The sequence below is a fragment of the Hylobates moloch genome, unplaced genomic scaffold (assembly GCF_009828535.3).
Source record: "Hylobates moloch isolate HMO894 unplaced genomic scaffold, HMol_V3 SCAFFOLD_8, whole genome shotgun sequence".
Taxonomy (NCBI): domain Eukaryota; kingdom Metazoa; phylum Chordata; class Mammalia; order Primates; family Hylobatidae; genus Hylobates; species Hylobates moloch.
Genome location: NW_026652283.1, coordinates 78,185,601 through 78,209,262, shown reverse-complemented (window position 1 = coordinate 78,209,262; position 23,662 = coordinate 78,185,601). Strand labels below are relative to the sequence as shown.

General features: G+C 41.1%; 1 protein-coding gene across 4 annotated transcripts in view; it reads left to right on the top strand.

The window, feature by feature from the left end:
• DOCK3 (dedicator of cytokinesis 3) overlaps positions 1-23,662 on the top strand; it is a 649,329-nt gene that overhangs the window by 481,294 nt on the left and 144,373 nt on the right. For all 4 annotated transcript variants that reach the window (XM_032161429.2, XM_032161424.2, XM_058442283.1 and 1 more), the window contains exons 14-20: positions 489-614; positions 11,967-12,091; positions 13,602-13,764; positions 14,301-14,407; positions 14,980-15,151; positions 15,841-15,938; positions 22,927-23,010. In XM_032161429.2, coding sequence (XP_032017320.1) covers positions 489-614; positions 11,967-12,091; positions 13,602-13,764; positions 14,301-14,407; positions 14,980-15,151; positions 15,841-15,938; positions 22,927-23,010 — 875 coding nt within the window. The remainder of the gene's footprint in view (positions 1-488; positions 615-11,966; positions 12,092-13,601; positions 13,765-14,300; positions 14,408-14,979; positions 15,152-15,840; positions 15,939-22,926; positions 23,011-23,662) is intronic.

Genomic DNA, 23,662 nt, shown 5'->3' with positions numbered 1-23,662 from the left:
AGAAAGTTACTTCCCACACTTTGGCATACTCCTAGCATAAAACACAGCACATCTTAGCTTGCTCATTTCTCATATTTGAGATGGCCTGACTGAAGCTCTTCTTTGGTCATACTTGTTTCCAGTCTTTAGATTTCTCTAGGTTCCTAAATATATGACTTATGTAGTTCAACCCTCTCATTCAATATTCACAAAGGCCAGCTGGACCCTAGTTGGATGCTGGGGAACAGAGGGAGAGACAACTCAATCTCCCAGACCTCAGTCTGTGTTTAATAGACTAATTCTCTGGGTTATTGGGGTCACTTTGACTTAAATTTCTTTAGCTTTCCAAAATGTTTCTTCAGAATAACTTATACTGTCTGCATAAAAGTTTTTCTCAAGAATTTTGCTGAACTTTGCACATTTTCTTCTGGAAAATGTGACTATGCCTTTTCAAGTACTATGTAACAGGGTAGAACTATGGTTCTAAGAAAATGCTTTTGTTTTTGTAGGTCTTATCATTTCTCTGCAGCTTCTTCGTGGAGACATGGAACAGATTCGGAGAGAAAATCCCATGATATTTAATAGGGGATTGGCGATTACAAGAAAATTGGGATTTCCTGATGTCATTATGCCAGGTATGCAGAACTGTTTGGGGCTGGGAAGGAAGCTGGGTTAGGATGGAATCTAGTGCTCCCCTCCTGAGCAGGTGGTGAACTGTGCTATGGAGAAGACCTGCAGCTATTAAAATCTCCCACATCCCAAGTCAGGCTGCTTACTGCAGTCTGCAGTCAATGGCCCTTTGGCTCTTATAGGCATTTGTTCTTTTCCAGAAGCCCCTACATTACATTCACCAGTGCAACATGACAATCCAGCAGATTGGCTTTGTTGTCTTCTATGAAGGTTGGATGGTAGAAGTGAATATGGAACCTTCATGGGGAGTTTTTATACTCTACTCTTCCATCACATTTCTTAGAATATAATTGTCTCACAACAACTTCCTGCTTAAGGGGAAGAATATATCAAAATATATGCCTGTAGTATCAGTGAATCCCATATGTGTAGGAATAGCAGATACATTTCCATTTTCACGTATCAGAAAAATAGATCAGGCAAATGGTATAAATTAGACATTGTGAATATAGCACTACCTGGCCAGCTTCTTAGGAATTGTTTCACCCATTTCATCTAATGCCCCGTGGAGAGCCAGGGCAGAAATTGGGAATGCATTGACCCTCAACTGTGGTCCCAGTAGGTCAGTATCAGGTTCATGTTTTCTAATTAGGCAGACATGGGTAGGGCTGGAAAAGTGGATCCAAATGGGGTATCAGAGCCAAGGGTGCTACCAGGAGTAAAGAAAGGGTAGAGGCATGGTTCAGATGGATGTTAGGTGTCCTGATAAGCAGAAAAGATGCAAATAAGGAAAAGGAGATTAGAATGGGTAAATGTCTGGTTATCTGGGTAGATTCTAGGAGGAGTGGACCTACCCTCTCAGTTGAGTTTTTTTGTTGTCGTTGTTTGTTTGTTTTGAGACAGAGTCTTACTCTGTTGCCCACGCTGGAGTGCAGTGGCGCCATCTTGGCTCACTGCAAACTCCACCCTCTAGGTGCAAGCAATTCTCTTGCCTCAGCCTCCCGAGTAGCTGCGACTACACGTGTACACCACCACACCTGGCTAATTTTTGTAATTTTTGTAGAGACAGGGTTTCACCATGTTGGCCAGACTGGTCTCGAACTCCTGACCTCAAGTGATCCAGTACTGGCATACTGGTCTTGAACTCCTGACCTCAGCCTCCCAAAGTGGTGGGATTACAGGCTGGAGCCACTGCGCCTGGCCTCAGTTGAGTTTTAATGCTCTGCTAAAAGCTTATTTGCTTTTGTTGTAAAGGGCCAGGCCAGACCAGGCTAGACTGAACTGATTGTGATCACTTTAAATATCATTTATTTGGAGTTCTTCATGGCGGTTCACTAAATTCTCTTGTTGGAAGCATTTGCCAGCACATACACAAAGAGTTGGGTAGCCTGGGCATAGAGAAGGCCTATGGATGGGTTCCAGCTGCCTTCCAACTTTCCAGGCTATGCCCAGATTTATTTTCTGTCACATTCATTCTCTCTCCATAGACACTGTAAATGCAGAGCAAGCTGCTACACACAGCCTTCATCTTCTACTCATGCACACAGGAGAGTCTTTTGGATGGGAAATTTAGGCTAGTAGATCAATTATGTTTTTTTCTAAATGCTAGGGAGACTTCATGCTTATGAAAGCTGTTGTAGGGGTAATGACTGCCACAGGACACTTCTACCATCCTGTCGTGACACCTTTTGTAGCTCTTTCTGGGCTGATAATTAGGGAAAGAGCCCAAGCAGAGTCAGGCTTCTTGACTATGAAAAAAAAAAAGTTACCAAAATTGAAAAAAGAATAAATAGTTACCAAAATTGACCTGGTGATCTTTTAAAAATTAGATATCTAGGCTTATGTGGTGGAGTATATTCCAAGGGATATACTTAAAGTCCTTCCTTTCTCTTGAGAACTTTTCTAAGATTTGGATACTACCTTCCTGATAGTCTTCACATACTCCTGCGATTAAAACCAAGTGATCAGAGACTAGAAAGGAACAAGCTTCAGTCAAAAATGTATTTAAGCAAAATTTGATTTTAAGTTACATTGTCAAAACCTCATCTGTGGAAAGAAATCTTTTTTAGGATACTCTGCATCTCTTCATATCATTGGCACACAGCTAGACATGACTGGAAATATGTAATTTCAAGCATTAGTGAGGCAAGCTGAGGTTAAGGGGGTTTTCCCTCTTCCAGGCAGCTAAGGGATCATCATATGATTTTCCCCACAAGGCAGAGATACTGGGCAGTCCTGGCAGGCCCAGGGTGGGGCTGTGAGCCTGCCTTTGAAGTACTGAGTGCTATAGCCGAAAGTAAGGACTGATTCAGAGCAGCCCTTTTGCATAATCTGCCCCCTCTTCCACCCGTTCTCTTCCTGAGAAAAGAGCTTTTGCACAGATGGCCACTTACAGGGTTGTGGGCTGTTAGCAACTTGCATTTCCCCCTTAATATGCCCTAATATACTGTCAAGAGTAGGTTTGCAGTCCCTGGGCAAAGTGATAGGACTGTACCTGCAGGTCCTATTGGATCAACAGGAAAAGTATGCAAGAGTGTTTTATATTGTGGTCAGTCTGTCTTGGGAAACAGTGACTGTGTTAAGAAGTCCTTAAGAGTCTTTTTCAAACCCTGGCCACATCTCTACCTGCAGCTAGTCCACCTATCATCTGTGAGAGTGTTTTACTTGAGTTGTAGCAGTCCCCTCAGCTCTCACAGTGCTGGTGTGACCAAGTTACAAGAAACTGCAACTTCATCTTCTTGACCCATGAACATGTGGAGAAATAAGAAGGAAGGAAATCATGTCAGTAACTGTGACCATGACAGCATGATAAGTCTGAGAAATTAAAGTAAATGGAAAAATTAGAAGTATTCATAAACTGTGATCCTTATTTTAAAACTATCCAGCATTTGGCAGAAACTATCAAACACTCATTTGGAAAGGTCTTTTTTTTTTTGGTCAGGATGGCCCAGATAGGTCCTTGTCAAAGCATACTGGCAGAGCCGTAAGGGAGAGTTCAGACAGGCTCTAGCCACACCAGTAGCTAACATATGATTTCTAAAAAGATCTTTTTGACATTCTACCATTGCTTTCCATGAGAGTGTACATACATATCACAGGGATGATGTGAGCATGAGATACTCTGCTCTGCCATAACTGAGGCCATGACTACACAGCCATTCAGCTCTGCTCGTGACCCGTGATAATGAGCAGGAGGTAACAGTGATACTGCTGGTGTTTTGGGAGCCAAACCAGGAAATGCCATCTTAGATTATAGAAGAACAAATAGATATGAGAAATTTAGCCGTTGTTTTTAAAAACTGAGCATATAACCTTTTGTTAGTTGACGACCATATTTCAGTGGATACTTTTTCTTTCCTTCTAAACTCATTTTATTAGTACAAAAGCTAATAATAACTCTATGGCATACTTTTAGTCCTTTTCTTGATTTTTTTAAGAAGATGGGCAGGCAAGACAAACAGGCCAGGTGTTCCAGGTAAACAAATTGATGTTAACATTGTTTTCTGTAACTCCTATGTCAGAATTAGCTATAATAAAACTTTAAAGAAAACCATCAGCCAAAAGAGTATAACCTGAAAGGAATGATTTAAAACCTCTAGCTCAAGCCAGGCACAGTGGCTCACGCCTGTAATCCCAGCGCTTTCGTAGGCCAAGTCAGGCAGATCACTTGAGGTCAGGAATTCAAGACCAACCTGGCCAACATGGTGAAACCCCATCTCTACTAAAAATACTAAAATTAGCCGGGGGTCGTGGTGGGCGCCTGTAATCCTTGCTACTCAGGAGTCTGAGGCAGGAGAATCGCTTGAACCTGGGAGGCGGAGGTTGCAGTGAGCCAAGATGGCGCCACTGCACTCCAGTCCTGGGTGACAGAGCGAGACCCCATCTCAAACAAAAAATTAAAATAAAATAAAACCTCTTACTCGGTCAGGTGCAGTGGCTCACGCATATAATCCTAGCACTTTGGGAGGCCGAGGCAGGTGGATCACCTGAGGCCAGACGTTCAAGACCAGCCTGGCCAATATGGTGAGACCCCATCTCTAAAAAAAATGCAAAAATTATCCAGGCATGGTGGTGTGCACCTGTAGTCTCAGATATTCAGGAGGCTGAGGCATGAGAATTGCTTAAACTCGGGCGGTAAAAGTTGCAGTGAGCCAAGATTGTACCACTGCACTCCAGCCTGTGCGACAGAGCAGAATCTGTCTCAAAACCAAAACCAAACCAAAACAAAAAACCTCTTGCTCAAGAAGGGACCGTACCCTTCTTCAGACCATGTCTAAGCCAGCAGAGATGTGCCACCACTTGCTATGGCTCTCTTTCTTTGCTTTCCTGGAAAGTCTGTACCCTGTAGTCAGTGGAAATAAAAGGCTTTGTCATGGTTCTTTGGGAAGTACAATGTTTTAACCTATTTTCTAAGCTGTGAATTCCTAAGGTTATCATTGATTGTAGGTGATATGAGCCAAATTACATATTAAATGGTTTTCTGTCTTGTCATGAGAAGTCCATCTATGATTTATTATGTTGTTCTAACAGATGACTAAGTTTTTTTCCTAAAGCAGTGGTTCCCGAACCTTAGTGTGCTTCAGAATCACCTGCAAGGCCCATAAAACACAGATTTCTGGGCCCACCCCAAGAGTTTCTAACTTAGTAAGATTGTGGTGGGACCTGGCAATTTGCATCTCTCACAAGCTCTCAAGTGATGGTGATGCTGCTGGTCTGGGACCCCCTTTGAGAACCATGTCCTAGAGAGTACTCTGCTTATGGATGTTTTTCCCTTCTTGATTCCCTTTACTCAATTACTGCTCCCCTTTGGACATATCTGTTAGAAGGCAGCTATATAGGCATAACATCGTTTTAGAGGACCCTCTGACTCTTCCCCTTGTGCTCAGAAACACACTCTGTCCTTTTCTTTGACTCCTCACAAAAATGTACATGTTTCATCACTGACCTTCAAGTGATGTTTCTTTCTTTTCCTGTTTGTCTTAATTGTTCTTGTTTTTCTCTGTGCTGTCCCTTCATTTTCGCCCCTTTCTTTCTGATGCAGAAATGAAGATAGTTGGGTGTAAGTTCTGTCTTTTGTGTGCTCTGTCTGCTTATTGCCTGCTTTGTTCTCATCTTAATTTGTTTCATGGAATGTTGCAATACTGGGGTGGGGTGTCGTGTACACATTAATAATCCTCATCAGCCTTACCTTCTTGGGTAACTGACAAGACATAAAAAGAAAAGCTACCAGCCCATCCTATAACACTGTGTATTACTTTTGAGTATTCACTAAGATCTGAAGAAACTGGGGACATATTGGAATGTCTAGAGAATCTTAACAAGCTTAAGGTGTATAGATACAGGAAACAATTTTTGTATGAGACTGATTAGTTGCATTCATTGAAAAGAAAAGAAATCATGCTTACTCCAAGCCACAAAGATTCAGAAAGGCGGAAAGCTTCTCTTTTTGGCTTTGTTGGGACATACTTCACATGAAAAGGCAAACCAACAGAGAGATGGTTTTTGGAAGAAAGCTTTCCTTAAGGGGAGCAATGACATTATTTACCACAAGCGGGTTCATAGCGCTGGTCAATCTGAGTGTCAAATGAGGCTATGGCAGTGTATCTAAGGGATGGTTTAAGAATAATCACATCTAGTCTCAAAAGAGGTTGGAAGATCATCACATCCCTGACTCAAGAAAGGAAAAATTATCTATAGTGATGTCACACTATGCCCATACCTCTCATCCTGTTAGAGCAAAGAGCATCACTGACTTTGTTACAATGGAAACCAGAAGGGTGACACCAAAGACATGGTAAGAAGAAGAAAGAATCCTTCTTTCCTGGGTACTCTAAAGTAGTCCTCTCAAGAGCCTCTTTTTTTTCTTTTGGTCTCTTCCTCAAGTAAATAAGAACTACTCCATTGGTTACATACCTAAAACCATCCAAGTTGAATGGTAGCTAACATCTCTGCATTTCCATGTATGCTGTTAGGAGACATCCTTCTATTCTTCCAACAGATAGGCTTGGCATCATCCCAATTGTACTGAAAGAAAGTCAGTTCTCATCTTACATGATCTTAAGGAAGGGAAAGCACATCTGTAGAAACCCCTCCTAATCCTGTCTAGAAGTAGACAAGGTATAAATAATATAGTATTAAATATTATTGGGCAGGGCGCAGTGGCTCACGTGTGTAATCCCAGCACTTTGGGAGGCCGAGGCAGGCAGATCACCTGAGGTCAGGAGTTCCAGACCAGCCTGGCCAACATGGTGAAACCCCATCTCTACTAAAAATACAAAAATTAGCTCAGCATGGTGGCGGGAGTGTTTAATCCCAGCTACTCAGGAAGCTGAGGCTGGAGAATTGCTTGAACCCGGTAGGTGGAGGTTGCAGTGAGCCGAAATTGTGCCACTGTACTCCAGCCTCAGCAACAGAGCAAGACTCCATCTCAAAAAAAAAAAAAAAATATATATATATATATATATATATATAAAATACTTGAACCCAGAGCCTCCTAATATGAAGTGTGAGTAATTTATACAAAAGGAATGTGAATATAATAAAGAACTCATATCAGATTTTGACTGGCCAAACTTGTTTGGGCCTTCCCAGATTATTTCTGCTGGGATGGAATTCCACATGGGCTAGCACTAATGAAACATTTGACCCCAAATTCCAAGTAGTACTGGAGTATCTGGCAAGAGATTCTCTTGCTAACAAATGTTCTGGTGCCTGAGCTGGACTTCAGAGGTTGGGAGACCTCTGAGACTACTCTCAGAAGAAATCTGCAAACACATCATGAACTGTTTCTCCAGAGTCACTAGGATGCAGGTCTTCAGAGAGTCAGACCTGTCACTGGTCTGTCACAGTGCTCCCTATCTATCCCCTTAAGATTTCTGGTGGCTGAACAGCACTGTTTACTTTTAAGATTGCTCACTGCATAAGCACCTCAGAGTATTCCAGGCCAATCCCTGTCATAATAACATAGCCCCAGGTTCATTACCTTGCTTTGTCCCAGTAGCTGTTTGTCTAGGTGCACAGGAATCTGTATTTTTGATGTGCAGTTGCAGTGTAGTGCAGCTGTTCTTCACACATAAACGTTCCCAGCCAAGTATCAGTAAACTATAGCCTATGGGCCAAATCCAGCCAACAGCCTATTTTTGTACTTCTTGCCAGCTAAGAATGTTTTTCTTTTACATTTTAAAAGTGTTGTAAAAACAAACAACATCTGCCAGAGACATATGTGGCCGACAAAACCTAAAATATTTACTATTTAGTCTTTTACAGAAAAGGGTTGTCAACTCCTATAAAGTGCCCAGTTTTCTGAGTGCAGCTGTACCAACAGATCCTGTGAGACTGTGAAAGGGACAGATATTTTATTCCGAGACCCTCTTATAAAAAAAAGCTCAAATCGTTCCACTTCATTCAAGAAAATCTGTTGGATGTCACCCAGGCACTAAGCACTCAATGTAAGGCATTACTGATGCTGTAAGATGCCCTGCCAACCTTAGGAAACAGAGGGTACTTAACAAAGGGAGTCAGGGCTGCCCAAGGTCCTTCCTAAAGGAGAGACCCGTCATCGGGGCTACCCTCAGACATACCTACTCCTACTTCTTGTGGAAAAGACTCACCCTCTCAGCACATCTCCATGCTGCCTAAGAGCTGCCCAGTCCCCCACTCCTACCCAAACTCCATCAATGTCCTCCCAGCAGACCTCCATGTTCTGGTTTCCTAGTGTTAAATAATGAAGAACATCAGAATCACTTGGTGATTTTTTAAAAAATATATGTACACAAGACCCACTGGAATTTCAAGGTGTGAGTGCTAGAAATCTGTTTTCAACAAGTTCCCTAGGTGGTTCAAATACAGTCATCCAGGCACTGGTATGCAAACTAACCTCCAAAACCACTGCTCCAGCTTTCTCTTTCTCATCTTCATTGTAGTGTGCCTGCCCTCATGCCTCTCTCTCCTGGTAATATTTCCCAGCAGTTGGTGCCAAAGTTTACAGGAGCCTCTTGGAAGCACAGCCTTAACCCAGAGGCATGATCCCACTTGTAGTTTTTGTGAACATGTAACATTCAATAGGGACAGCTGAAGAGTGGGGGAACCATGGAAGGCTATCTATAAGGCAGGCCGGCAGGCCTGGGTCATTAGATCCCTGGAGCTTTTCACATTTGCTTCTGCTTATGCTTTCTCCTAGTTCCAAGAGAATTAGTGGAGAGCTTGATTGAAATGATCCCCCAGAGAGATTTTGACAAGAAGCCTCTCCCTCCCAGCAACATTCATTTTCACAAATTGCCACTCTTGAAATTGAAACCATAATTGCATAATTGCAACCCATAAGCCCAATAGCCTAATACCTAACCTGACTGAGAATAGTTCTAGTTTAGGCAGGTCTGTTCTCCAAATAAAGAGCAGCTAAAGACCTGATGAAAATAAACTGCTTCAGTCTGTAACTCAGAGGGTACAATTACTTGTATTGATAAATTTTCTCAGCTAGACGATCACCAAAGGCATTCTGTTTTTTAAAAAAATGAAAACTACAGGAATATGTAGCTTAATCCTTCCCTTTTGAAACTGGCATTTTACCTTAAAATGCTCTGCCCAGAAACTGTAAGCATATCTCTGTATAGTCAACACAGATCAAATTCTGTCATTAACAATCTCCAAGACACTAATTTTATTTATTTATTTATTTTTAAGAGACAATGTCTCACTCTGTCACCCAGGCTGAAGTACACTGGCATGATCATACCTCACTGCAGCCTCAAACTCCTGGGCTCAAGCGATCCTCCCTCCTCAGCCTCCTGAGTAGCTAGGACTACAGGTGTACACTACCATATTTAGCTAATTAAAAAAAAATTTTTTTTTGAAGAGCCTCACTATGTTGCCCAGGCTAGACTGGAACTCTTAGCCTCAAACAATGTGCCCACTTCAGCCTCCTTATAATCCATAGCAGGAATTACAGGTATGAGCCACCATGCTCAGCCGCTAGTTTTATATTAGTATATATAACTAGGAAAAGTTTGAAAATGTTTCATTTGAAGGACGTTTATTGCTTAACCTGTGTATAGAGCCACAGAAACTAAAAATGTTTGTGCAACCTAGAATAATATTTCTGGTAGCCAACAGATAACTGCTTTTAAAAACCTCATAGATTATTTTCAGAATAACTTCCAGAGAGTTCAAACCAGGGTAATATTTAAATGAAGCACCTATTCTTTAGATTAAGCATTAAAATTTTCTGGACTATTTGACTCAGAAAAGGATAAAAATTAAAATTTTAGAATAAATAATTTCAAAATCTAGACTATTCACTTTGTGCTAAATCAGTCTACAAATTTAAGTATTACTTAAATTCCATAGGAAAACTAATGTGCAATTAAAAGACTTTTATAAGAAGCCTCTTTCAATTGTTAAAAATTCCAGGTATAACTATGATTTATCCCACTATAATAGCAATAACCTGACTTTAAAGGAGAAAGTCAAAATGAAGAAAAATAGCAATAAGCCATAGTAAAGTTCTGTTAAGTTTGGATTTTACTTTCAGGACTGACTTTATTCAGCCTTTGTCCTGACAGTAGCAGACTGATGAATTTGAGCTTCCTTTCTCATTCTACCTGTCTTTCCCACCCAAACCTACCCTGTACACCTGAGTGCTCTAAATAGTGTACCAGGAGGGCCCAAGCAGCAATGTCCAAAGGAAGCAGATTAAGATTCCAGTCTCATCAGAATTCAGAGCAGAGGAGGCACTTCCCAATCCAAGGGTCTGTGCAGATGTGGTCCTCCAGGATATCCTACATATGCAACAGTGGCATTTTGGTGTGGTTTTCTTCTTCCTTCATGGTAACCTCAAGGTTGCTTGTTTAGGAAAGAAGATGGCTTTCACACATTAGGCAAAGTTCTTAGGGCTCTTGAGGAATAGTTAATTGCTTGTCATGAACTTTTCTTCCCCACTTTAGCCACAGCCACAGTACTTTGAGAACCTTCATTATGCAACCAAATAACCATGATTGCAAGATTGCATACCTGGGATAGGGAAATGACCTGAATAATGGAAGGACTAGTCATGAAGACCCTGAAATCCTCAAATATGTGCCAGTCCTGGTCTATTCCTGTTTCATGCCTGAGAGAAACTCAGATGCTTCCATTATTAGAGAGGTAGTCAGTGCAAAAAAGAGAGCATTGTCATTTATCTCTGACCAAACCGGAAAGCCCACTTGCTAACCAAAAACAAACCCTGCTTCTATCATTATGATTCCAGGTGGTAACATATTTAAATGTACCAGTTTTTCTAAGAACTGAAGTAGAAAAAATTACCTGGTTTCTGAACTGGCATGTTTTGCCAGTTGTTTCATTACCTCTCATTTGGTTTCTTCAGGCTGCTAACACATCTTCACTTTGGTCTTACCCATTTTCCTTTGCCATTTTCTCCCTTTGAAGTTTGTTGCCCCCATAGCTTTTACTATTTTTTTTTAAGTCAAAAGCCCTTCTTTAGTTCATGTGAATAAAACTGGTCATGTTAAAAGTTTAGGAACTTAGAGCAGCCTAAATACACTCTTATACATGAACAGGCAATGCTGTCTCCCTTCAACTTATCACCCTAAAAAGAAAGATGTAACGTGGGTCATTTTAGACTTGAAGTTTGAGCTTCTCTTCCCCAGTCTTGAACAACAGAGTTAGGCAAATTGGGCTGGAGTCAGAGCACAGGGAAGCAAAAAAGCACAACAGGTTGTTGCCTCATTGCCTTACTACCTATGCTTCTGGAAAGTGATCTCCCAGTGCACTTGCAAACAAAAAGAAGAAAAAGCGACAGGTAGTCCAGTGACCTCTACCTGTCACTCCAGCAGGGAATGGGATTTGAACAAAGCCTCCAGGAGGAAGGAAAAGTAATATATCCTCAAGTCAGACTCAGAAGGGATGGGGATTGCAAAAAGAAAGCATATAAAAGGTATAAATCTGTAAAAGAGAAACCCTTCTTGAGGGAAAAGAAGAGGGATTAGTAGTTAAGACATAGGCATGTTAAAATGTTATTCCTGTTGATTCTAGAATCTTCCCTCTTTGGGAGGCTTAGATTACAGCCATTCTTCTGGAGGGGAGAAAGACTGAGCAGTCTGAGCATCTACAATCTGAAAGATTCTCCACCCTTGACAAGGTGTGGTGAACATCTTTAGAATTTGGACTTAGAGAACACATGACTAACCAACCTGAGTGCTGCTGCACTGATACTGGTAGAATGTCCATCATTATTAACCAAGCTTGGAATGCCCTGAGCACCCACCCAAGCCCCAGAAGATCCAAATGCTAGCTAGTTCTCCGTGAAAATGGGACAGTATGGCTTCTGGAGTCATAAGGACATGGCATTTCTTTCCCCGCAGGTGATATCCGCAATGACCTGTACCTAACCCTGGAGAAGGGGGATTTCGAGAGAGGAGGAAAGAGTGTACAAAAGAATATTGAAGTGACCATGTATGTGCTTTATGCAGATGGAGAAATCTTGAAGGTAAGGCTTGCCAGTCAGTCATTTGGTTTGGAGGATAATCCTATAATAATTCTCTGTGGACTTTATCCAGAGGCCCATTCTCTTCAAGTAGGATTAAAATCACCCCATCAGCCTTTTTCTCTGCCTTTTTCTTTCTTAAAGAAAACCCTAAAGTGTGCTTTGATAATGACTTCCAGTATTGTACAGCCATTGCGGAAATTTATCCTAGTGTCTGACCTGAATCCCTCTTGCTCCATTTTAGGCCTATTCCCTCTAGTTCTGTCCTACATGTTGCCTCTCCTGCCATTCCACCTAGCATAGAGCTGCCTACTTTTGGTAACTGTTATTAGGTCTCATTCTGCGTTTTTATTCCTTGAGCTAATACAGAAAGTTATATTTACACTTTGGTCAAGGGTGGAACTTAGACAATCACTTCCTGATACCAAGTTATGGGACAAAGAACAGCAGACTCGGGCCGTGGAAGATTAAAGCCAATGTAGTACAAATGTCCTCTGTTATTCTTCACTGAAAGTGAAGACTTGGAGTGCTGTTTTTCTGTTGCATGTGAGTTTTTTCTTCAGTCTAGTCATGGTAAAGTCTGCAGTGAATAACAAGGCATCATTTGCAGCCCGCTTTGTAGAAGACAAATCGGTGTTGTACAAACCTTGCTTCTGTGTGTTGGCAGCAGCCCTGTGAGATAGAACAGGAATGATCATTCCTATTTGACAGAGGAAAAGGGTAAAATTAGTCAAAATCATTTCCCAAATCAAGACAGAAATAGAGGAGAATGTTGAAATAGTAGTAGGAACAACGATTTGTGTGTCATTTTAAAAACTTAACTCAAGAACCTAAGCCTGTTCACTGTTTGCATGGAGCATGCCAGTGGCAGGAGAATGGTCAGCTGATCACATCACCCCTGTGTGGACAGGGACCTACTCTGGATTATGTGTCCCAAAGCTTCCTGTTGTCCAGACAAGGGCATGGGCAGTATTGAGACTGCATCTTCATGGCAATATTTGGGAGATGGGTTAAGTTAAATCTGGCCTAACTTGTTTACATCTAAAGAAAGTCAGCCAGGGGTGACCTAAAATGCCAGTCCAATGTAGGACTGAGGACAATTAGAAAACAGGCTCTCTCCACTTTGTAATTTAATTTTTTTTCTGATCTGGTAAAATGTTACATAGAGTTGACTTTTCTCATGCAGCTTGTTGTTTCTCTTCTTAGTGAGGATGAAGAGCCTACCTTGGTGATTTAGATGCACCACCCCGCTTCTCTCTGTTTTTGAGGAGTACGTGTGGTTACTTTCACCCCAAAGAAAACAAGGAGCATTGTGACTACTGATTTCATATACCATCTATGTAACTGCTTCCAAAAGTATTGAATTTAAATCAAATGCATTTTCTTATCTTATAGATTTTTCTTAGAGCAAAAATGAGACCTTTAGACAAGAGGAAGAAAAGTGTCCTAGTGACACAGAAATCCAGACATTCCTACTAGGAAGATGACATCTTATTTTGTTTCTTTCTTCCAGGATTGCATCAGCTTGGGTTCAGGAGAGCCAAATAGGAGTTCCTACCACTCCTTTGTCCTCTACCACAGTAATAGTCCTCGCTGGGGAGAAATTATCAAATTGCCTATCCCCATTGACCGGTTCCGGGGCTCCCATCTGCGCTTTGAGTTCAGACATTGTTCCAGTGAGTTAGACTTCCTCCCCACATTCCCTTGAGAATATAAATATAACTCTCACCTCTCTGGAACAGAATTAAGTGGATTCTTATTATTTGGACAAGAAAATGAAGAGTTAAGAATAAACAGATACTCAGAGATGGGATGTCACCAGAGGCTGTTCTTGTGACTGTAAAAGCAGTGATTCAAAACCACGAAGTCTTGTGTTGGCCCTTCCTGGTGTCTAACCTAGTGTCTGAAATTATTATCCATTGTCATTCTGCTTTGAGTATTCCTTTGTACCATTATTAAACTGCTTATTAAAGAGACCCTAGTTCATCAAGACCAGCAATTTAGTTTCTTTTTGGGTCTAGGTAGCCTATATGCCTTGAGTATGAATGGAAACTCATTTCAGTACATTTCTCATCATTCCTGCAGTCAGGTTGCCACCTAGTTAATGAAAGAGGTGAGGAACAAAAGAGCATAGGTGATAAGCACAAGGAGAATTTCCATGAGGAAGCAGAGTGGAAGGCAAAAAACAACTAATACTTGGCTCTGATTACAGCAAAGGACAAAGGGGAAAAGAAACTCTTTGGCTTTGCATTCTCACCCCTGATGCGTGACGATGGCACCACCCTCTCAGATGATATTCACGAGCTTTATGTGTACAAGGTATGAAGCCTAGCTGCCTTTCATCTCCACCCCTCACCTGCCCTGAGGCCACTCTCACACATGGTTCTCAGTTAGGTGGTTTTCACTGGGCAAGCCAGAAGACCCAGGGAAGTGCACTGGTGGGTGACAGTGGGACATCTGTGGGCAGGCTTCTGTCTTCTAAGTGCAGTGGCCTTCCTCTCACAGGTAATGCCAACAGGTTCTTTGTTTTCTACTTCTTGCTTCACTGGATGGAAATCCATTACCAACCCCTCATTGCCATTGTGGTCTTGTTTAGTACATTCTTAGACCTGATATTTGAGATCATGGTACTGTCAACTGTCATAGCATAGCTGCCACCCAAGGTTACTTGCACATTAGGTGGCAACCACATGCCCCACCATATTCTGTTTAAAAGGCACATGAGCTGTTCTAGGGAGTTTCTGAACAGAAAGTACTCTTCCAAGAGGACCTGAGGCCCAACGTTCAGCCTTAGGAAGATGAGAGCAAATATCAGCCCAGAAATTCCTAGGACCTGGTTTTTGCATGTTGCATGGCTCAGGGGACATTTTTTTCTCCATTTTTGCCTACAGTGTGATGAGAATAGCACGTTTAATAACCATGCTCTGTACCTGGGCCTGCCCTGCTGCAAAGAGGACTACAATGGCTGCCCTAATATTCCTTCTAGCCTCATCTTCCAGCGCAGCACCAAAGAGTCTTTCTTCATCTCCACTCAGCTCTCCTCCACCAAACTCACCCAGAATGGTAGGTGATAATGCCTGCAGGGTGGTGCCCTCCACCCTCCTCCATTGTTCACTCCACATTACTAGTGCATGTGAAGGGAGAGAGAAATTATTCCTTCTTGATGCCATAATAATGGGCTTCTTTTCATTTGAAGTTGAAGGAATCACTCAGCAATAGCAGCCTACAAGGTTTTCCATGGTTTTAGTAGCTCCACAGTACATCCAGAGTTCACAGATGAGTCTTTGGCCTTGGACTCAGTCTGTGGTGATGCTTGCAGCTAGTTCTGTTCCTCTAGATTCCACCTGTCCTTGACTGGGAGAGTCTGGGCCTTGCTTGACCTTAGAATAGCCAGGGTTTGGCCATGTGCGGTGGCTCACGCCTGTAATCCCAGCAGTTTGGGAGGCCGAGGCGGACAGATCACTTGAGGTCAGGAGTTCAAGACCAACCTGGCCAACATGGTGAAACACCATCTCTACTAAAAATATGAAAATTACCCGGACATGATGGCACATGCCTGTAATTCCAGCTACTCAGGAGGCTGAGGCAGGAGAATCACTTGAATTCGCAAGGCAGAGGTTGCAGTGAGCTGAGATCATACAACCACACTCCAGCCTGGGGGCAACAGAGTGAGACTCCGTCTAAAAAAAAAAAAAAAAAAAAAAGAATATCCAGGGTTCAAGGGTTAATCATCTTTTGGGCTTGCTTTCTAGTGGACCTCCTAGCTCTGCTGAAGTGGAAGGCCTTCCCCGACCGGATCATGGATGTACTAGGGCGGCTGCGGCATGTCAGTGGGGAGGAAATTGTTAAGGTATGTCTTCCATATAATTTAAACATACTGAATGAGGAAGAATCTGGGCAGAAGACCTTACTTTGTCATGATTTTTGCCAATAACCCTCTGAGACTGTTTCATCAGATTTTTGTTGTTGTTGTTGTTGTTAGCTTCCTTTTCCTCTTTTGGAATACTTTTATTTTTGATTTTATTTTTAACTGACAAATAATAATTGTTTATCTGTATGGGATACAATATGATGTTTTAACAGTGCAGAATATATGTTTACAAAGTAGAATGATTGCAGAATGACCACAACCTTCCCTCAGCCTCTGGTATTCCTCATTGCACGTTCTACTTCTATGTGTTCAATTTTTTGTATTCCACATATAAGTGTGATCGTGTGGTCTTTCTGTGCCTGACTTATTTCACTTAGCTTAATGTCCTCCAGTTGTATCCATGTTGTCTCAAACGGCAGGATCTCTCCCATTTTAAGGCTGAATAGCATTCCATTGTGTTTATATGCCATGTTTTCTTTTTTTATTTTATAATTTCAGCTTTTATTTTAGATTTAGTGGGTACATGTGCAGGTTTGTTACATAGATATATTACATGATGCTGAGGTTTGAGCTACAAATGATCTGATCACTGAGGTAGTGAGCATAGTACCCAACAGTTTTTCAACCCTTGTCCCCGTCCCTCCCCACTCACTCTAGTAGTCCCCAGTGTCTGTTGTTACCTTATGTCCACGAGTACCTAATGTTTAGCTCCCAGTTACAAGTGACAACATGCAGTATTTGGTTTTTCTGTTCTTGCTAGTTTCTGTAGAATAATGAACTCCAGCTGCATCCATGTTGCTGCAAAAGACATGATTTTCTTCTTTTTTATCTGCATGCTATTCCATGGTGTACATGTACCACATTGTCTTTTTTTGTTGTTTTGTTTTGTTTTTTTGAGACACAGTCTCACTCTGTCGCCAGGCTGGAGTGCAGTGGCGTGATCTCGGCTCACTGCAACCTCTGTCTCCCCGGTTCAAGCGATTCTCCTGCCTCAGGCTCCGGAGTAGCTAGGACTACAGGTGCGTGCCACCACGCCCAGCAAATTTTTGTATTTTTAGTAGAGACGAGACTTCACCATGTTGGCCAGGATGGTCTCGATCCCTTGACCTCGTGATCCACCTGCCTTGGCCTCCCAAAGTGCTGGGATTACAGGCATGAGCCACCGCGCCCGACCTATGTACCACATTTTCTTTATCCAGTTCACTGTTGATGGGCACCTAGATTGATTCCATGTCTTATGTTATTGTGAATAATACTGTGATGAACATTTGAGTGCATGGGTCTTTTTGGTAGAATGACTTTTTTTTTTCTTTTGGATATATACACAGTAATAAGATTTGGGTCAAATGGTAGTTCTAAGTTTTTTAAATAAATCTCCAAACTGCTTCCCACAGGAGCTAAACTAATTTACATCCCCACCAACAAGGTATAAGAGTTCCCTTTCCGGCGCGGTGGCTCACGCCTGTAATCCCAGCACTTTGGGAGGCCGAGGCGGGCGGATCATGAGGTCAGGAGATCGAGACCATCCTGGCTAACACAGTGAAACCCCGTCTCTACTAAAAGTACAAAAAATTAGCTGGGCGAGGTGGCGGGTGCCTGTAGTCCCAGCTACTCGGGAGGCTGAGGCAGGAGAATGGCGTGAACCCCAGGGGGCGCGGAGCCTGCAGTGAGCCGAGATCGCGCCACTGCACTCCAGCCTGGGCGACAGTGAGACTCTGTCTCAAAAAAAAAAAGAGTTCCCTTTCCTCTGCAGCTTCACCAGCATCTGTTATTTTTTGACTTTTTTTTTTTTTTTTTTTTTTTTTTTTTGAGATGGAGTCTTGCCCTGTTGCTCAGGCTGGAGTGCAGTGGTGTGATCTTGGCTCACTGCGACCTCCGCCTCCTGGGTTCAAGTGATTCTCCTACCTCAGCCTCCTAAGTAGCTGGGATTACAGGCATGTGCCACCATGCCTGGCTAATTTTCACGTTTTTAGTAGAGACAGGGTTTTGCCATGTTGGCCAGGCTGGTCCCCACCTCCTGACCTCAAGTGATCCGCCTGCCTCAGCCTCCCAAAGTGCTGGGATTACAGAAGTGAGCCACCACACCCAGGCTTTTTGACATTTTAATAGTCACTCTGACTGTTGTGAGATAGTATCTCATTGTGGTTTTGATTTGCATTTCTCTGATGATTAGTGATAATCAGCATTTTTATATGTTTATTGGCCACTTTATTGTATGTCTTCTTTTGAGAAGTGTCTGTTCATGTCTTCTGTTCACTTTTTAATGGAATTGTTTTTTGCTTGTTGAGTTGTTTGAGTTCCTTATATATTCTGGATATTAGTCATTTGTCAGATGCATAGTTTGCAAATATTTTCTCCCATTCTGTAGGTTGTCTGTTTACTCTGTTGATAGTTTCTTTTGCTAGGCAGAAACTCTTTAGTTTAATTAAAGTCCCATTTGTCAATTGTTTTTGTTGCCATTGCTTTTGAGGACTTAGCGATAAATGATTTCCTAAGGCCAATGTCCAGAATGGTGTTTCCTAGGTTTTCTTCTAGGATTCTTATAGTCTGAGATCTTACACTTAAATCTTGAATCCGTCTTGAGTTCATTTTTGTTCATAGTGAAAGTAGGGGTCCAGTTTCATTCTTCAGCATGAATAATGTAGTAGCTGCAGCATGTCAGTGGGAAGGAAATTGTTAATTTCCACACAATGTAAATATACTGCCTGAGGAAGAATGTTCTTACCTCTACCTTAACTGCTTCTAGCCAGCTATCTCAGCACCATTCATTTTTTGCCAATTGTTACACTCTTTTTTTATGTTTTTTTTTTAATTTTAATAGTTACTGGGATACAGGTGGTTTTTGGTTACATGGATGAGTTCTTTATTTGTGAATTCTGAGGTTTTGGTGCACCTATCACCCAAGCAGTGTACACTGTACCCAGTATGTTGTCTTTTATCCCTCACTACCTTACTAATGGTTGGTTCCATATCCTTGCAGATGCGAATTGTGCTGCCATAAATATGTATGTGCGTGTATCTTTTTCATATAATGGCTTCTTTTCCTTTGGGTAGATTCCTAGTAGTGGGATTGCTGGATTGAATGGTAGATCTACTTTTAGTTCTTTAAGGAATCACCATACTGTTTTCCATAGTGGTTGCACTAATTTACATTCCCACCAGCAGTATAAAAGTGTTCCCTTTTCACCACATCCACACCCACTTCTGTTGTTTTTTGACTTTTCAATTATGGCCATTCTTGCAGGAGTGAGGTGGTATCTGATTGTGGTTTTAATTTGCATTTCCCTGATTATTAATGATGGTGAACATTTTTTCATACGTTTGTTGGCTGTTTGTATATCTTCTTTTGAGAAATGTCTATTCATGTCCTTTGTCCACTTTTTGATGAGATTATTTGTGGTGTTTTGCTGATTTGCGTGAGCTCCTTGTAGATTCTGGATACTAATCCTTTGTTGCATGCATGGTTTGCAAATATTTTCTCATGCTCTGAGCGTTGTCTGTTTACTCCACTGATATTTCCTTTGCTGCTAGCATCATTTATTGAGTATGGAGTCCTGTCCCTATTGTTATTTTTGTTGATTTTGTCAAAGATCAAATGGCTGTAGGTAGGCCATTTTATTTTGAGGCTCTCTGTTGTGTTCTATTGGTCTATGTGTTTGTTTTTGTACCAGTATGATGCATTTTTGGTACTGTAGCCTTGTAGTATAGTTTGAAATGGGGTGATGTGATGCCTGCAGCTTTGTTCTTTTTGCCAAGGATTGCTTTGGCTATTTGGGCTCTTTTTCAGTTCTGTATTAATTTTGGAATAGTTTCTTCTAATTCTGGGAAAAATTATATTGGTAGTTTGATAGGAATAGTGTTGAATCTATAGATTGCTTTGGGCAGTATGGCCATTTTAACAATATCGATTCTTCCAACCCATGAGCACAGAATGTTTTTCCATTTGTTTGTGTCATTTATTATTTCTTTCAGCAGTATCTTTCTTTCTTTCTTTTTATTTATTTATTTATTTATTTATTTATTTATTTATTTATTTGAGACGGAGTCTCCCTCTGTCGTCCAGGCTGAAGTACAATGGCATGATCTCGGCTCACTGCAACCTCTGCCTCCCAGATTCAAGTGATTCTCTTACCTCAGTCTCCCAAGTAGCTGGGATTACAGGCATGTGCCACCACGCCTGGCTAATTTTTTTTGTATTTTTAGTAGAGACAAGGTTTCACCATGTTAGTCAGGCTGGTCTTGAACTCCTGACCTAAAGTGATCCTCCCATCTTGGCCTCCCAAAGTGCTGGGATTACAGGCCTGAGCCACCGCACCCATCCTCTTTCAGCAGTATTCTGTAGTTATGCTTGTAGAGGTCTTTCACCACTTTGGTTAGATGTATTCCTAGGTATTTTTTGTGTATGGCTACTGTAAACGCAATTGCATTCTTTATTTGGCTCTCAGCTTGAACATTGTTGGTGTAGAGAAAAGCTACTGGCTTTTTTAACATATACCACATTTTCTTAATCCATTCATCTGCTGATCAACACCTGGATTGTTTCCATATCTTAGCTATTAACAATTTCGCAGTGAACATGGAAGTGCAGACCTCTCCCATGTTCTGAAGATGTCTAAGACATCTTCAGCTACTGATTTCAGTTTCTTTGGACATATACCCAGTAGTGGGATTGCTGGCTTATATGGTAATACTATTTTTAGTTTTCTGAGAAACCTCTATACTGTTTTCCATAATGGCTGTATTAATTTACATACCCAGCAACAGTGCATAAGAATTCCTTTTTCTCCACATCCTCACCAACACTTGTTATGTTTTATCTTTTGGTAATAGCTCTCCCAACTGGGATGAGGTGACATCTCATTGTGGTTTCGATTTGCATTTCCCTGATGATTAGTGATGATGAGCATTTTTTCATATATCTGTTGGCCATTTGTGTATCTTCTTTTGAGAAATGTCTACTTAGGTCCTTTTTCCCATCTTTTTGATTGGGTTGTTTTCTTGCTAGTGAGTTGTTTGAGTTCCTTATACATTTTGGATATTAGTTCCTTATTAGAGATACATGGTTTGGAAATATTTTCTCCCAATCCATGAGTTGTCTGTTTTCTGTATCAGTTTTTGTTTTTGTTGCCTTTGCTTTGGGGGTCATACTCAAGGAATCATACTTTGGGATTTTTTTGTTAGCTCCTTTTTTAAAAAGGTATATAGCATATCAGTTTATTAACTTTTAAAAACTATATTTAAGCCTGATATCTTTCTGGCTCTACTCTCCTGATGTTAAGAACTCTAAATACTGCTCATTAACTTGTACCTGCTGATTTTGTCTAGTCTCTCACTTGGAGTCCGTAATACCTTCCTTCCTTACCCCTACGTTAACTGCCTTCTCCAAGTACCTTTGTGACATTTCCTATCTAATGGCTTTAGCAGGCTGACATCAACACTGCCAGTCCCCAGTTGCCTTCATAGGGTTTTTCTGGGCAGAGTGTTTCCCCTTAGCTCAATAAAAACCCCAGGCACTTCCTGGTGGTGAAAGCCCATCAGGTGAATCCTACACAGTGGACTGAATTCTACTGAGGAAAATAGAAGTATTTTTGGTTATCAGCAAGAGTAATGGAATGTAGGCTAGAGATTAAATCTGGAGAAGGCATCCTGTCCATAATGAACATTCTTAGCTTTGCCATCACAATTGTCAAATGAATTAGCACAAATGCACCATCTAACTTTGCTTTCACAGCTCCATTAACTCAATAGTACACAATACAGTGTTTCCAAGTCAGGAACAGTTGTGTACCACTGTGTACTTTCATGAAGTTGATGTATGAATTTTGTTTTAATTATGTGATCAGATTATCATAAAAATTTTTAAACTCTTCAAAGCAATCTAATGCTAGTTTTAAAACTTAAGATAAATCATACTCATATTTTCCTTCTAAGAATATTGAAAACATCAACCAGTAAACAAGGTATTAAGAAGTCTGTTGCCTTTTCAAGGGTGAGCTTTTATATTCCTGAGAAGAGAACATCCTACTGGCATATCTAGTTTTAGCATCAATAATTTGTCTCCAGCTAGCTAGAAGAGAATGTAAAGAGAATGTGCTAGCATTTTGAAATATTTTTTACTTCTTATTGGAAGCATATGCAGAAGTATACAGAATAGTATAAAGAACCTTAGATGTATCTCTGACCCAGCCCCAAAGACCATTACCCATAGCCAGTCTTGACCCATCATTATTACCCCTATCTATACCTCATATTTTTCAGAAATGAATTGTAAACATTGTATCTTTTAAACTGGAAGAAGGATAGACTTGATTTTTGAAGGCTGCAAGTGTCCATCAATATTTATTATTCTCTTCCTTTGTTTTTGCATCTCAAAAATAGGCACATGCTCAAACAACAACAAAAATACTGCCACATTTTTTACCCCCATTGACAGCCCTCATTGAATGCATTCTCCCTTCTCCTGTAATACTAATTCTTAGACCAAAAAATAGTGTCTGTAGGTAAAGCCTAACTTGCCACACCCTTATCCAAATATACTCTATATAGTTAGGTCACAGTGGAAAGCAAGAGACTACTGAACTTTTGGGGATACCAGTAAGCTCTTTTTCTCAAAATAAATTTGGTATCAGTATCACTTAGATTGTTTTTATATCAAAATTGCTATTCTGCATAGGTGTTCTATGGTTTTTAGGTCATTGCCCTTTCCTTAGAAATGTATCACTCACCCAACAGGAAGAGCCTCTCTAAGTCTTTCTTGGGGCCCTTTGGGCTATAAGCCAACACCTCAAGTGCACCTAGTTATCACTTAGCTGGGTGGAGGGTCAGGGTACTAGATGATTTTTAAGTGGTATTTTGAGATCCTAAGAGATCTTTCCCTTTTTTATTGGAAGTTAAATTCATTGGTTCATGGAAGTTTGTGCATGTAAGGTCCTGAGACCTGAGCCCTCTGCTTTTTATGTTGTTTCAGTTTCTGCAGGACATCTTAGATACACTCTTTGTGATTTTGGATGATAATACAGAGAAGTACGGCCTGTTGGTTTTTCAGTCTCTGGTAAGTCACCTTCCCGACTCTTTACTTTTATTAATTATTCCTGTCATATATTTCAGAAAATTTAAGGGAAGCAATTTATTAGAGTGAATCAGCACAAGATATAGATGTTTCCAATAGAAAAGGGACTAAAGAGTGTCACCCAAGGAAGACCAAGCAACCAACCAGGCAGATCAAACTTGAAGAATCCAACACAATCAAGTCCAGACCTTGGCTTTATAGTTTCTGGATCTTCCATCTCATCACTATTGCAGTATGCCTGGCCCGTGAAATAGTGACCGCCATGAGGTCAGAAACCCAGAGAGTAATACAATAAATCAGATGGCCCATTTTTTCGCTTACAAAGTAGGATATAACCATCATGAAAAGCAGAGACTTACCCATGCTGGTCTCTAGAGACCTGTGCAGGTCCAGAATCTATGCAATTGTTTCAGAACTAGAGTCTCAGAAGGTTGGTTAATGAAAATGGACAGTGATTTCAATGTTTAGTGCATTTTGCATAATATATCCAGTCCCACAGAGAGCCATATGTTCAAGAAGAGCCAGATACTCTCATAGATGGGGAGCAGAGGTGAGAGTTGCAATGAGTTTGCCCCTCCGGCTCTTCTTCCTAATTTGCCTGTCCACCAGCCCCATTTCTGAAGGATACAGTGTT